At 41.8% G+C, this 12,597-nt stretch overlaps 2 protein-coding genes across 3 annotated transcripts in view; both read right to left on the bottom strand.

Moving 5' to 3' along the window:
* bmpr1bb (bone morphogenetic protein receptor, type IBb) overlaps window positions 1–9,558 on the bottom strand; it is a 45,739-nt gene extending 36,181 nt beyond the window's left edge. The window contains exons 1-2 of the mRNA XM_061698511.1: window positions 9,417–9,558; window positions 1,242–1,348 (exon numbers count right to left, since the gene is read on the bottom strand). The gene's annotated coding sequence lies outside the window, so the exon portion shown is untranslated. The remainder of the gene's footprint in view (window positions 1–1,241; window positions 1,349–9,416) is intronic.
* Window positions 9,559–10,613: 1,055 nt separating this feature from the next.
* Window positions 10,614–12,597, bottom strand: part of pdlim5b (PDZ and LIM domain 5b) — a 43,212-nt gene continuing 41,228 nt past the window's right edge. For both annotated transcript variants that reach the window (XM_061698797.1, XM_061698796.1), the window contains exons 10-13: window positions 12,164–12,344; window positions 11,846–11,966; window positions 11,614–11,729; window positions 10,614–11,325 (exon numbers count right to left, since the gene is read on the bottom strand). In XM_061698797.1, the coding sequence (XP_061554781.1) occupies window positions 11,236–11,325; window positions 11,614–11,729; window positions 11,846–11,966; window positions 12,164–12,344 (508 nt within the window). In that variant the 3' untranslated portion in view covers window positions 10,614–11,235. The remainder of the gene's footprint in view (window positions 11,326–11,613; window positions 11,730–11,845; window positions 11,967–12,163; window positions 12,345–12,597) is intronic.

The raw sequence follows: 12,597 nt of genomic DNA on the forward strand, positions 1-12,597 counted from the left end.
AAGAACAACGACGCCCATTCAACGAACATTCAGTACAGCAAAGGCCTGACACGCGTGAGTCACTTGAGGCCAAACCACCACGATTTAGCCGCGGCGAAGCAGGGCGAAGTTTCATTCAGCGTGTCGCAGGAATCAACAAAGATGCGCAGCTGTCATAATGTGAGCTGCACACCACGGGGAAAACGGGAGAAAATGGGAGCTGACAGATACAGAAAACAGACGTGCAAACTCAACTAGCACCACTCACATTTGGAGGACAGCTTTTGCTTAATCGTGCATTAAAAAATGCACGAAAAATGCCAACCAATGACATATTTTATATGATATATATATATATATATATATATATATATATATATATATATATATATATATATATATATATATATATATATATATGTATGTGGCATCTGTAAATTCAATTGTATAATTAATTTGTATTTTATATTCAATATAGTGGAGCGAGTCAATTGTAAAACTGTGTATTTCATCTTTAATAAAAAGCAGTGAGTCAACACGTATTTACATATTGATTACAGAGTAGTCACTCAATTCATTAGCCTAACAGCATAGTTGCTTCAGTTATCGTTGAATAATTTCGGCAAACAAGCAAAAAAAAAAAAAAAAAAAAAATTTAGCGAGCACATTGGTATTTTTATTGATATTGTAACAGTAAGATTACCACTGGGCTCAGGCCATTATAGTATGAGGCAAACAACATTTAAAATTATTATGTATTTTATGAAGATTACAGTAGTGACTCAGTTGTAAAATTAATATGCATTTTATATTAAATACAGAGAAGTGACTCAAAGGCAAAACATGTATTTTATATATGTGTAATGACTCAATTGTAAAATATGTGTTTGATATTGAATACAGTAGTGGCTCAAAGGCAAAATGATTATATTTTTTTATATTATTGTTGGATTTATTATTATTATATATTATCATAATAGTTGTTTAAATGAACGTGTGGCTGATTTTATTCATTGAAAACATAACACTGTTTCTTTAAAATTGGCCTGTAGGGCAGCTGTGATTTAGCCCTAGGAAATCTGCCCGGCGACAAGCGACTGGCGTCAAATATGTGAAGAGTTTGTTTCTATCAGAAGTAAAAGATAATAAGAATTTAAAAAATAATAATAATAAAGAAAACGTAAGACAGTAACATCACTGGATCTGCATGTCTTAACTTTTGTTCTTAACTTGTTAACAATCAATGAACAATGATGACTCACCCAATATTACGTGATGACACCAGGCACTTCCACACTTTAATAGCCTTCTCTTCTTCCTCGTGCCGCGACTACTGCTTCTTCCTCACGGCGGTGTGTATCTGAATGTACTAAGTAAATACAGGAAAGACAGGTGAATGGCAGAATCGTCGTATCATTACTTTTTTAATCTTCACTGTGATTGATTCTGTTGATTGCCTTCAAACAGGCTCCTTTATTGTCATATGCAAAACAATGTGAAAATGATTCTGCTAGTGTTTTTATGTTTCTCTGCAGGAATTAAACACGCTAGTCGCTATGACTGTAAACTAGCAACTCTCTTTTTGCAGCCATGTTGTTAGTGTCAGCAATGCATGTCAACTAGCAACAATGAATAAATACTAAATTGAAGTTGATTCAATCTGGTTAAGTTTCTTTCTATTACACAGGTCAAAACTAATTATGTTGAAACATGTGAAAAAAAAACAATAATTCCAGTGGTATTTCGGGGTGCATATGTTAGTTATGTATAATTGGCGTTTATGGATCATGTGGGTGTCCTCTGAAAAATATCTCCCATGTAAGGGGTACCTGGACGTTTGCATAGAGAATACCTGCGCTAAAGGCTGGGGAAGCATACAAAATGGGAAACCTTGAGTCCATTTAATTGCAAAAAAAAACAACATGCTGAGTTCCAGCTGTACGAACACTGCAGAGACTGTTACGTGGCTCAATTCAGGCAGGTTGACTCAGACAGAAGCGGGGTGGTCTCACTGACACATGCTCTCTAAATGAGGCGAGAGCATAATTATGGCTTGACACCAGCACGCTACCTGACGACCAGTCCCGCAGCGTGTTTGTTGTGAGCGTGTATGTTTGCACACTAAATTAGCTCAAAAAGGCTCCGATGCAGTCATAATATTTGCATTATTGCCTCATTCTTTAATATGCACAGCAAGGACACAATGATCAGACCATAAGATCTTCTTGCGACAAAGTTTCTACTAACACAATTTTTAAATTCGGGTTACTTGAAATAAGTCAAGGAGGATGTATGTGGCATCTGTAAAGCTGAACTTTACGCTAGCGTTTAAGAGGGAGTGCAATGTTACAGTACATCAAAATTGGAGATTGAAATCCAGTTTTGGGCCCATGTGGTGATCTCAAGCATGCAAAATTTCAATGTCATCCAAATTGAACTTGCTGCTGTCCAGACAAACGGTCTTGGCGCATTAAAGTCTTGTACAAGACTTGGTCTCTGCCCCTTAAAGTATTGGTCTTGACTTGGCCCACGGCTCTTAAAAGCGTTGGTTTTGACTTGAGCTCGACTTTTTAAAGTCTTGGTTTTGACTGGAACTCGACTTGTCTTGGTCTTGATTTGGTCTTGGCTCCTTAAGGAGTTTTGACTTGGTCTATGCCCGTTAAAGCTGAAATATGCAGTTAAAAAAAACAAAAAAAACACTCTGTCATACAGTACATGTTAAAACTGTCTCTACGACCTGACAGTACAATATTAGTCTGCCTTTTGCCCGAAGTCAGTTGGAATAGGTTCCAGCACCCCGTGGCCCTAATAAGGTAAGCAGCATAGAAAATGGACAGATGGAATATGATAAAACGCCCGAACCTACACACAGAGCGCATAAAACAATAGTTGTTTGGTTTGTGTGACTTCCAACTAAATTTTGGTGCAAACGGGTCTCACAATATCAACTTAAAGGCACAGATTCTTGACATTCTTCACAGTTATGAGTTATTTCCATCATAAATCGTCCTTTGGAGCTAGGCTTTGCGGACTTTGGTGACAGCAGGTGACTGTCACACGTAGTCCAACATCAAGTGGCTGTAATGAGGCCGTAAAGTTGGCATTTACCTCAGGCACTGACTGTTACTGTCCTCTGTGGGCACGGTTGGACAATTTTATTATTCACAGCAGCCCTGCGTGGTACAGTGAGGATCTGTGCTGGAGCTGCGTAAGCACATTTTGCTGTTTATGACGGCTCCTGCAGAGGGAAGTCCACTGCTTCACGGAGAAGGAATGCTAATTAAATGATACTGCACTGCACCAATTGACTGCATTTAGGCTATTTCACAGAATCTGCTGTTCTTCAAATTACAATAAGTCTGGGTCTTGACTTCAAAGTATTAGTCTTGACTTGGTCTATAGCAATTAAAATCTTAGCCGCTACAGTATTGGTGCAGACTTGGTCTATGCCCTTTAAAAGCCTTGGCCTTGACTTGGTCTCAGCTCATTCAAGACTTCGTCTCTTCTTGGTCTTTGCTCCTTAAAGTCTTGGTCAAGACTTGATTTTGGCTGTTTAAAGTCTTGTTCTTGACTTGGTCTCAGCATCTTAAAATCTTGGTCTTGACCTCTCAAAGTCTTGATCTTAGCTACGTTTTGCTTTGATAAACTCATGGTCTCGACTTGATGTGAACTAAACAGTCTTGATCTTGACTTGGTCTCAGCACCATAAAAGGCTTGACTTGATCTGGGCTTCCCGAAGTCTTTATCTTGCCTTGGTCTTTGCTCCATAGCGTATAAGTCTTGATTTGGTCTATGCCTCTTAAAAGTCTTCATCTTAACTTGATCTCTGCCTCTTTAAGTCTTGGTCTTGACTTGGTCTTGGCTCTTTAATCAGTCTCCGTCTTGACTTGGTCTCAGAATTAAAAATGTTATACATGTACCAAGAAATAAAAAGAAATGAAAAAAATCAAGTACTTCCAAAATTTGTTTTTAACAAATAACATTTTTAGGTGGCACGGTGGACGACTGGTTAAAGCGTCAGCCTCACAGTTCTGAGGACCGGGATTCAATCCCCGGCCCCGCCTGTGTGGAGTTTGCATGTTCTCCCTGTACCTGCGTGGGTTTTCTCCGGGCACTCCGGTTTCCTCCCACATCCCAAAAAAACATGCATTAATTGGAGACTCTAAATTGCCCGTAGGTGTGGATGTGAGTGCGAATGGTTGTTTGTTTGTATGTGCCCCGCGATTGGCTGGCAACCAGTTCAGGGTGTACCCCGCCTCCTGCCCGATGACAGCTGGGATATGCTCCAGCACGCCCGCGACCCTAGTGAGGAGAAGCGGCTCAGAAAATGGATGGATGGATAACATTTTCATGTTCTACTAATTGCAAAGGCTAAAACAAAATTGCTTCAAGCTATAACAATAATAGACTTAAAACATATGCTGCTGTCTTTCATGTGTAGGCAGCAAACCATCGTGTTTGATCATTTAGAAAAACACCATTCTTGTCGGTGTGGTTTATTTTACAGAGCTAATCGCTAATCGTGTCCAGCAGAATGTCAATTAGCACGCTGCTTTTGGAGGCTAAACACGCCCCACACACTCACAAACCAGTTCATACCAAAAGCTATACCTTCCAATACATCTGCTGAAAGAAAATGAACACCCAGTCTGGTTGGATCAATACAGCTTTTAGCTTTGGATATCACTTTCGTCACAATGCTGTCAAAAGTGAAACCACTCCAGTGTGTATTCCAGAGTCTACGTGATACCTGTCGATAGAGTGCAGACATAATAGTCTTCTGTTTTTCCTGTCATTTTACTTTTAAATGTTTACAAAAAAAAGACAGTCTAAATATGGGACATTAGGGAGCTTCTCATCAAATTATCAGATGAACACAAGTTGACAAAAGGAGCTCATATCTCTGCAGTCTGTGATTGAAATGGCCTGAGATCACCTTTCTCGATCAGTTTGTTTATGAACTTTGACTCTCAGCTGGGAACAGCACAGCGTACGACTGATTTAGAACACATCTGCCTCAAAGTTCAGAGGTTCGAGCTTCAAATCTCGGCTCCAACCTTCCTGTGTGGAGTCTCCAGTTTGCTTGGGTGAGTTTTCTCCAGGTACTCGAGTTTCCTCCCACATTTCCAAGACATGAGAGCAATTGAGGACTAAATTACTCATAGGTTTGAACGTGAGTTTGTCAGAATCAGAATCAGAATCAGAATCAGAATCATCTTTATTTGCCAAGTATGTCCAAAACACACAAGGAATTTGTCTCCGGTAGTTGGAGCCGCTCTAGTACAACAAACAGTCAATTTACAGAACACTTTGGGGACATAAAGACATTGACAAAAAACAATTGTGCAAAAAGATGCAGAGTCCTCTAGCACCTAGAGCAGTTCGAACGACCAATATTGCAATAGTCCGGTGCAATGACCACTGTGCAAAGGGCGCCGAGACCTCAAGGAGCGTACGCGGTCCAAAGTGACGAGCAGTGCGATCATCCGGGACAATGTCGGTTGTGCAAATGTTACAGATACTCCTCAATCAGTGTGCAAATGGAGCAGATGCTACTCTGGCATGAGTGGCCAGTATATGCAAATAGTGCAGCATGGCGAGACAACTACAGTGAGTGCACAAGTAATACATAATTGGCCCCACAGAAATGTGACAACGAACTCAAGTCAAAAAATTGCCAGCTTGTTGTAATGGAATTATAGGTTAGGTGTTTAAGAAGTTGATCGCAAGAGGGAAGAAGCTGTTGGAATGTCTACTAGTTCTAGTTTGCGTTGATCGGTAGCGCCTACCTGAGGGAAGGAGCTGGAAGAGCTGGTGACCGGGGTGCAGACGGTCCGAGAGGATTTTGCACGCCCTTGTCTTAGTTCTGGCAGCGTGCAAGTCCTCAATGGTGGGTAGGGGGGTACCGACAATCCTTTCAGCAGTTTTGATTGTCCGTTGCAGTCGGAGTTTGTCCTTTTTTGTAGCAGCACCAAACCAGACTGTGATGGAAGAACACAGGACCGATTCGATGACCGCTGTGTAGAACTGTCTCAGCAGCTCCGGTGGCAGGCCGTGCTTTCTCAGAAGCCGCAGGAAGTACATCCTCTGCTGGGCCTTTTTGACTATTTTTGACTGTTTGACTTTTTGTCTATGCGTGTCTTGCAATTCACTGGCATCCAGTCCAGTGCATAGCCTGCCTCTCGCCAAAATAGGATAGGCTGCAACTCACCCGTGACCCCAATGAGGATAAGTGGTTTAAAAAACACGTTGGTAGACTCCAAATCAGTTGAACAGAATTTTAATTTTGACTGTATTTTAGCATTGGAATCCTACAGACAGCAGAAATGCTTTTTTTTTTATATAGTTGACAAACACTTATAACCATCAACAGGACTATTGCGGCCTCGGCGGCTTCACTAAGTCTTGAACTAGACTTGGTCTCTGCCCCTTAAAAGTCTTGGTTTTGACTTGGTCACTGCCTCTTAAAGTCTTGTTCTTGACTTTGTCCTGGCTCCTTAAAAGTCTTGGTCTAGACTGGGGCGATACCCCTTAGAGTTTTGGTTTCTTGACTTTGTCCTGACCTTATAAATCTTGGTTTTGACTTGGTTTCAGCTCCTTGCAGTCTTGGTCTCAGCCCTCCAAAAGTATTGTTCTAGACTTTGTCTCGGCCCCTTAAAAGCCTTGTTCTTGACTCATTTTTGCTGCCTTATAAGTCTTCGTCCTAACTTTGTTCCGGCCCCTTTGAAGTATTGCTCTTGACTTTGTCCGAGCTCCGGAAAGTATAGCTTTTGACTCAATCTTGACTTTGTAAAGACCTGGTCCTGACTCTGTCTCGCTTTAATGTACTGATTTTGTCTTGGTAATGTGGTCCTGATTCCAACACTAGTCCCATGTAGTCATGCATCTTTTCAATCTTCAATCTATTCTCCCACATGTTGTCAAGCTTCCAGGGTGAAGAGCAGACCAGCTTTAAGTCATTGCTGCCTGTTTTCTGCGTTTGTTTCTTATCCAGAACTTTTGGAGGAAACAGTCAGCTGTTGACTTTTAAACACCAGATGCAGGTAACCCATGTGCTTCTTTGTTAATGGGAACCAGAGTGGAGTTTGCATAACACCGCGGGGCTATGAAGCTAAATCCTCAATGAGAACGTTCACAAAAAATGTAGACTGAGTCTTCTTTAAAGGAGACGCTGCTTCCTATGAGTTTTTCAACCCTGGATAATGATCACATTTATATTCAATTTTTCCTTATAATAAGCACTTAGCCCTTAATCCTTCAATCATTCCAGCTAGTGATGGAGAGTACTGTCTGTGTTCCAATGAAAGAGTTACCTTTTAGTAAAATGCTGTATTTTTCTGACTCCACTCTAATCAACACCATGCCTCAATCAATCACAAAGGGTTACACACTACACATTTTCAACAATTCTCCATGGACCAATCGGGGGTCAGTAGTGTGTTGACCGTCACCCAATGCCAGCGTTTGAACAAATTAAGGACTCCTCTGAAATAGACACATTTACTTCAAATAAACAGCAAGTAAATTAACACCCACAGCTACAGCAACTAGAACGGCACTCGGCAGAGCACAGACCACCACCAAGGCCAAACAATCCATCCAGTTTCAATAGCGCTTGTCACGGGTGAGCTGAAGCCCATCTCACCTGACTTTGGGGTGAGGGGCGGCATACACCCAGGACAGGTTCCCATTCAATCGCAGAGGCCAAACAATCCTCAACCCAAAACAAATCATGCATGACCTGTCAACTGCCACACACAATAAGGCTTTTAACTGCAGCTTCATTCAGTTGGCCCCAATGCAAGTGGACTGAAACGGTCAACAGTGAACACGAATGTGTAGCTCTGCAAACCAAAATGCTTTTTGGCCTAAGCACCACCACTGTAAACACACACACACACACACACACACACACAGTCCAAAAAGCACTCCAAGTGTGTGGTAGACCTCAAAATGCCGCCTGGCCATGAACAATCTCACTTGACATGCCATGCCTGCCACGTAAGAGTCATTCGGCCCCATTACTGGTGCCAGGGGCCAACGCTGGGTTTTGTTGATCACTCTGGGGGTCACCCATTAGTCTTGATCCCTCCCTGGGGTCCATCCACAGGAGTGAAGTTGTTGACGTGTTTAGAGTCAACGTCATACGCTGTAGGTTCCAGAACATTGCTCTTTAATTGAGTCAAATACATTAAAGAAATCATAATAATTCTTACTTTTATGGGCCTGGTCTCGGCCCATTAAAGTCTTGGTCTTGACTTGGTCTCGAATCCTTTAAGCAGCCAGTTTTCACAATGTTTGTAAACATATGGGCCAGGGTACTTCCAGGTGGCGGAACACGAGTGACTACCGCTGAAGTGAACTGTAAACGATGGCAAAAGATGTGTTGTTTGGGGTTGTACCACCATTTTTTTTTTATTTCCGATAGCTCAAAATGAATCAAGGGGAACCAGCGGGTGAGAAGGATAAATCGAGTGGATGTCCTAAATAGTTGTACAGAGAGGATTGCAACACTGCCTCATGGCAGAGTTGGGAACCGAACCTCCATCAACGGGGTTGGGAATGGGAAGACATGTCCTCACAGGTATGTATAAAACGTTTGGTAGGGTTGTGTTTGAGTAATTTAGCAAAACAAAAAAAAAATGACTAGCCTGTTAGCGATTTCAGCTTCAAATGGAGTACCGTACGTCTGCGCCATTAATCCGAAAGTCATTTAAGTAGCCAGTCCCTCCGTGACCAAGAATTTCAACCACGTCTGTTTATGAATGAAGGTACCTGTTGAAGTGTAAATTAACGGCTGGTGTTCCGTCTCCCATGGAAGCAAAATTACCTCACCCTCTTTTTGACTCACACGTTACACATTCGAACAACGGCAGAAGAGAAGAAGGCTAAAATCATCATTCAAGCCATTCACACCCATGGACAAAAAGTCTTTAGTAAAGATAACATGCATGTTTTGGGAATGTTGGAGGAGCTACCCGGGGGGGGGGGGGGGGAGGGAACCCCCGTGAGATTCGAACCCGCTCGACAGTAGGCACTGGGCAGACACGTTAACCACTAGGGCGCTGTGTTGCCTGTATTTTATTGTCCATCCATAAATATTCTGTACCACTTGTCCGCATCAGGGTCACGTGGGCTGGAACCTATTTAAAATGACTAATGGGTGACGGGCAGAGTCCACCCGGGATTGGTCGCCAGATGATGGCGACCGATGCACTCACATTCAATTTACAGGCTTCAGTGAACCCACGATGGCTTTTGCTGAGAGAAGCGGGGTACACCCTAGACTGTTCAATGAGAGTGTGACAATCAAAACTGGACATTTTTACACATTAAACATCACATCATTCAACTCACTCATTTCTACTGTCTGCTATGAACGAGCGACCGCGTCCATTCACACTCTGCTCACAAACACTCCAAGCCAGTCTTCTTACCTTCTTATTGTCGCTCCAAAAAACGGTCCGAATGTGACTGAAAAAGTGTCAACATACACGAGTGCCGCCTCGTCGTCGTCCGTGTTGTGTGGGTTGCCCCAGAGGAGTCAAGCCGCCGCTGCTGCTTTCGCCTTCGGTTCTGCTAGCCTGTCGACTGGCCTCTTTTTTTCCTGCTACAACAGCGACCACCTACGGCGGCTAGGAGAAGTGCAGGTACAGTCCATTAGATGACCTGCAGGTCCACTGGACGTAAAACAAGTACAACTGCATTTATTGATGTATGAATTCATACATTTTGCATTCACTGAGATGACAGCGTTCACTTATAACATTGATAACAACAGATAAACATTTTATGTGAGATGAACTAATCATTTAAGGATCCACAGGTGGGAAGTGGTGTTACAGCAGCACACAGCAGATTAAAAAATAAGAATAATTAGAAAATGCACAGTAAAACATAAACTAAATATCAACATTAACAATAATTCAAAGTTATATTTATTTAGATCTTTTGAAATAGTGGAGAAATATACTTGACCATACTGAGACTTTTTTCATACTGAGCTTGAGTAAGCCTCCGATCCTCAAAATCTTCAGACTTCTTGACTTGATCTCGAAATCTTAAGTCTTTGGGCTCGATTTGGCGTAACTCTGCGCGGTTTTTAGACTTGGTGTTTGTAAATTTGTAGACTGGTGCACCCGGGACCATTTACAAGGACAATGATATTAATACTAGTAATGTGTTCAATGAATTGATTTCTACAAGGACTCCAAGGGTTTGATGCCCAAGTGTTCACACACTGTATTTATAAATGGAATACATCCGACATCGACAACTGCATCTTAAACTCTTGGTCTTGACTTTTTCTCAGCTCCTTCCACTCCCTGGTTTTGATTTGGTCTCAGCTCCTTAGAGTCTTGGTCTTAGCGGACTCCCCAAAATCTTGGTCTCAACGTAAGTCTTTGCTCCTTAAATTCTTGGTCCTTGCTCAAGGTCTGACTTCATCTCAGCCCCTCTTTTTGTTATGTATATATGTACTGTATGTCTTATTTTTTGCTGCTGTTCTCTACGTGCTGATGATATAAATTGTGAATATAACGCAGAGTGCGATGTGACCCTTGCATTTACCGGGTTATCATTTTGGTTTCTTTTGCTACACAGAACCAGATGTGGGGGAAAAAACCAACAACACATTATTACATAAAACTGCTTTTATTCCTCAGGATGCATATATTAGAATTGTTTTATGTTAATACAACAAATGATTGTGGGACAAATTGGTCATTTAGAACAAAGCCATATGTAAATATGGTATAGGTATCGCTCTAATGAAGAAATGGGCAATACAATTCACTACTTGATTAAATAACATTTAAAATGGAAAAAATATATTATGAAATACTAAAAAAAAACAATCATCAGGTATTTTATTCGAAATAAATGATGCTTGCATGTTTAGTCTAATACCAGTTGTGCATACAGTTATGATGTATACTGTATTGTTCATATACTGCATAATAGAATAGAAATCCCATTTTTTTTGTGACCCCTGAGAGGCTGGACACACCATCACACCATCATAACCTGTTTTGTGGGAACCCGTATTGTCCCCCAATGTTAAAATTAAACAAAGAACCATATGAAAAGGCTGGCAGACTCCTAAAATGCACCTATTACACTGCAAGAAAATGGAAAGGAGAAAAACAATGGACCCACTATTACCAGTATACACATACATGTTAGGTAACTTCAAATATGCAGCAGTTGACTGTCATATGAATATGGATATTGTTGGAAAATGTTAAAGGGGGAGGGTCAGATGTTGACAGTGTGGGCATGTTTCTTGCACAAGGGCTTGTCCTTCTTGGAGAAGAAGGGTTGACCTTCCAGGTTGGCGGTGCACACCTGAGGAGAGAGCCACACGTACACACGACACCTGTGTTGTTAAAATTCTCATATATGTATATTTTATTCTTCAATACGATTGTGAGAAGACTTGAAGGGAGGAAAAAAAAATCTGTTGATAAAGAACAATTTATAAAGTGACCGTGGTGTCAAATATGGAGTCATATACAGTACAATATTTGAGATGACAGAGGATATATCGTAGGAAACTGCTTTTGCTTGGTGGACATGGGGACATAAAAGCGAGGGTACAGCTGACGGGGGAATTCCAAAGTGTGCGGCACCTACCGCACACACAAAGCAGGTGTCATGCCAGGTGAATCCTAAAGCCTCCAAGAACTTGTCTCCCGCCTCGATAGGGAAGTCGCAGCCGTGGCAGTTTGTGCCAAACAGTTTGTAGTAGTCTGTAGAAAAAAAATTGTGAAATTCGTGTATGTAAAAAAAAAAAAAAAAAAAAAAAAAAAAAAAACATTAAACACACACAACATGTCATAATATGTATTGGTGGCCTATGATGTACCCATTTCACAGTATGGCTGTCCGTCCTCCATGTGGAACATGTTGCCTCGGATTGGCTGCTGACAGGCCGAGCAGACAAAACAGGAGACGTGCCAGGTCTGCTTCAAGGCATTCATGATCTCCTGTGAACCAAGATAGAGGAGATGTTAGAAAGATGGCATTAAATGACTAAATAAGGAAATCATTATCTTTGTAAAGGCTAACTCTTTGACACTGCTCTTGTATTGGATGTCATTTGAGATGTATCACCTCAACTGACACCAATTACTACTTTCCTATGAGCCGTTTCCCACAGAAACAGTACAATCGAGCAGCTCACCCCCAGGATCTTCTGCTGGCAGAGGGCACAGGTAGGAGCGAAGAACTGCTCGTAGCAGTGCTCGCAGTAAACCTGGCCCTTTTCCTCCACAAATCCGCAATCCGTCAGGGAGGAGTGGCAGTGCGCACAGTTGAATTCCTCAGGGTGCCAGGACATGCCCATGGCCACGAGGAAGGGCCCCCTGTTAGGGGAACCGCAGGACGTTAACCCCAGCAATGTATACGAGGTGTCTCAGGCAAAAGCGACCCCAACAGGAAAAAAATAACACACGCGTCTCACATGCATATTTTGGATATGTATTTTGCATAAAGCTTTCAAATTTAGATAAATGATCAAATACATCTATGGTCACGACTTCACTCATTACTGTATATCTTTTTGGCACCAGTCACTTTTCTGACACACCTCGCACAATGTGTTCCAATGGACACGTG

This window comes from Phycodurus eques, chromosome 15, assembly GCF_024500275.1.
Source record: "Phycodurus eques isolate BA_2022a chromosome 15, UOR_Pequ_1.1, whole genome shotgun sequence".
Classification (NCBI taxonomy): domain Eukaryota; kingdom Metazoa; phylum Chordata; class Actinopteri; order Syngnathiformes; family Syngnathidae; genus Phycodurus; species Phycodurus eques.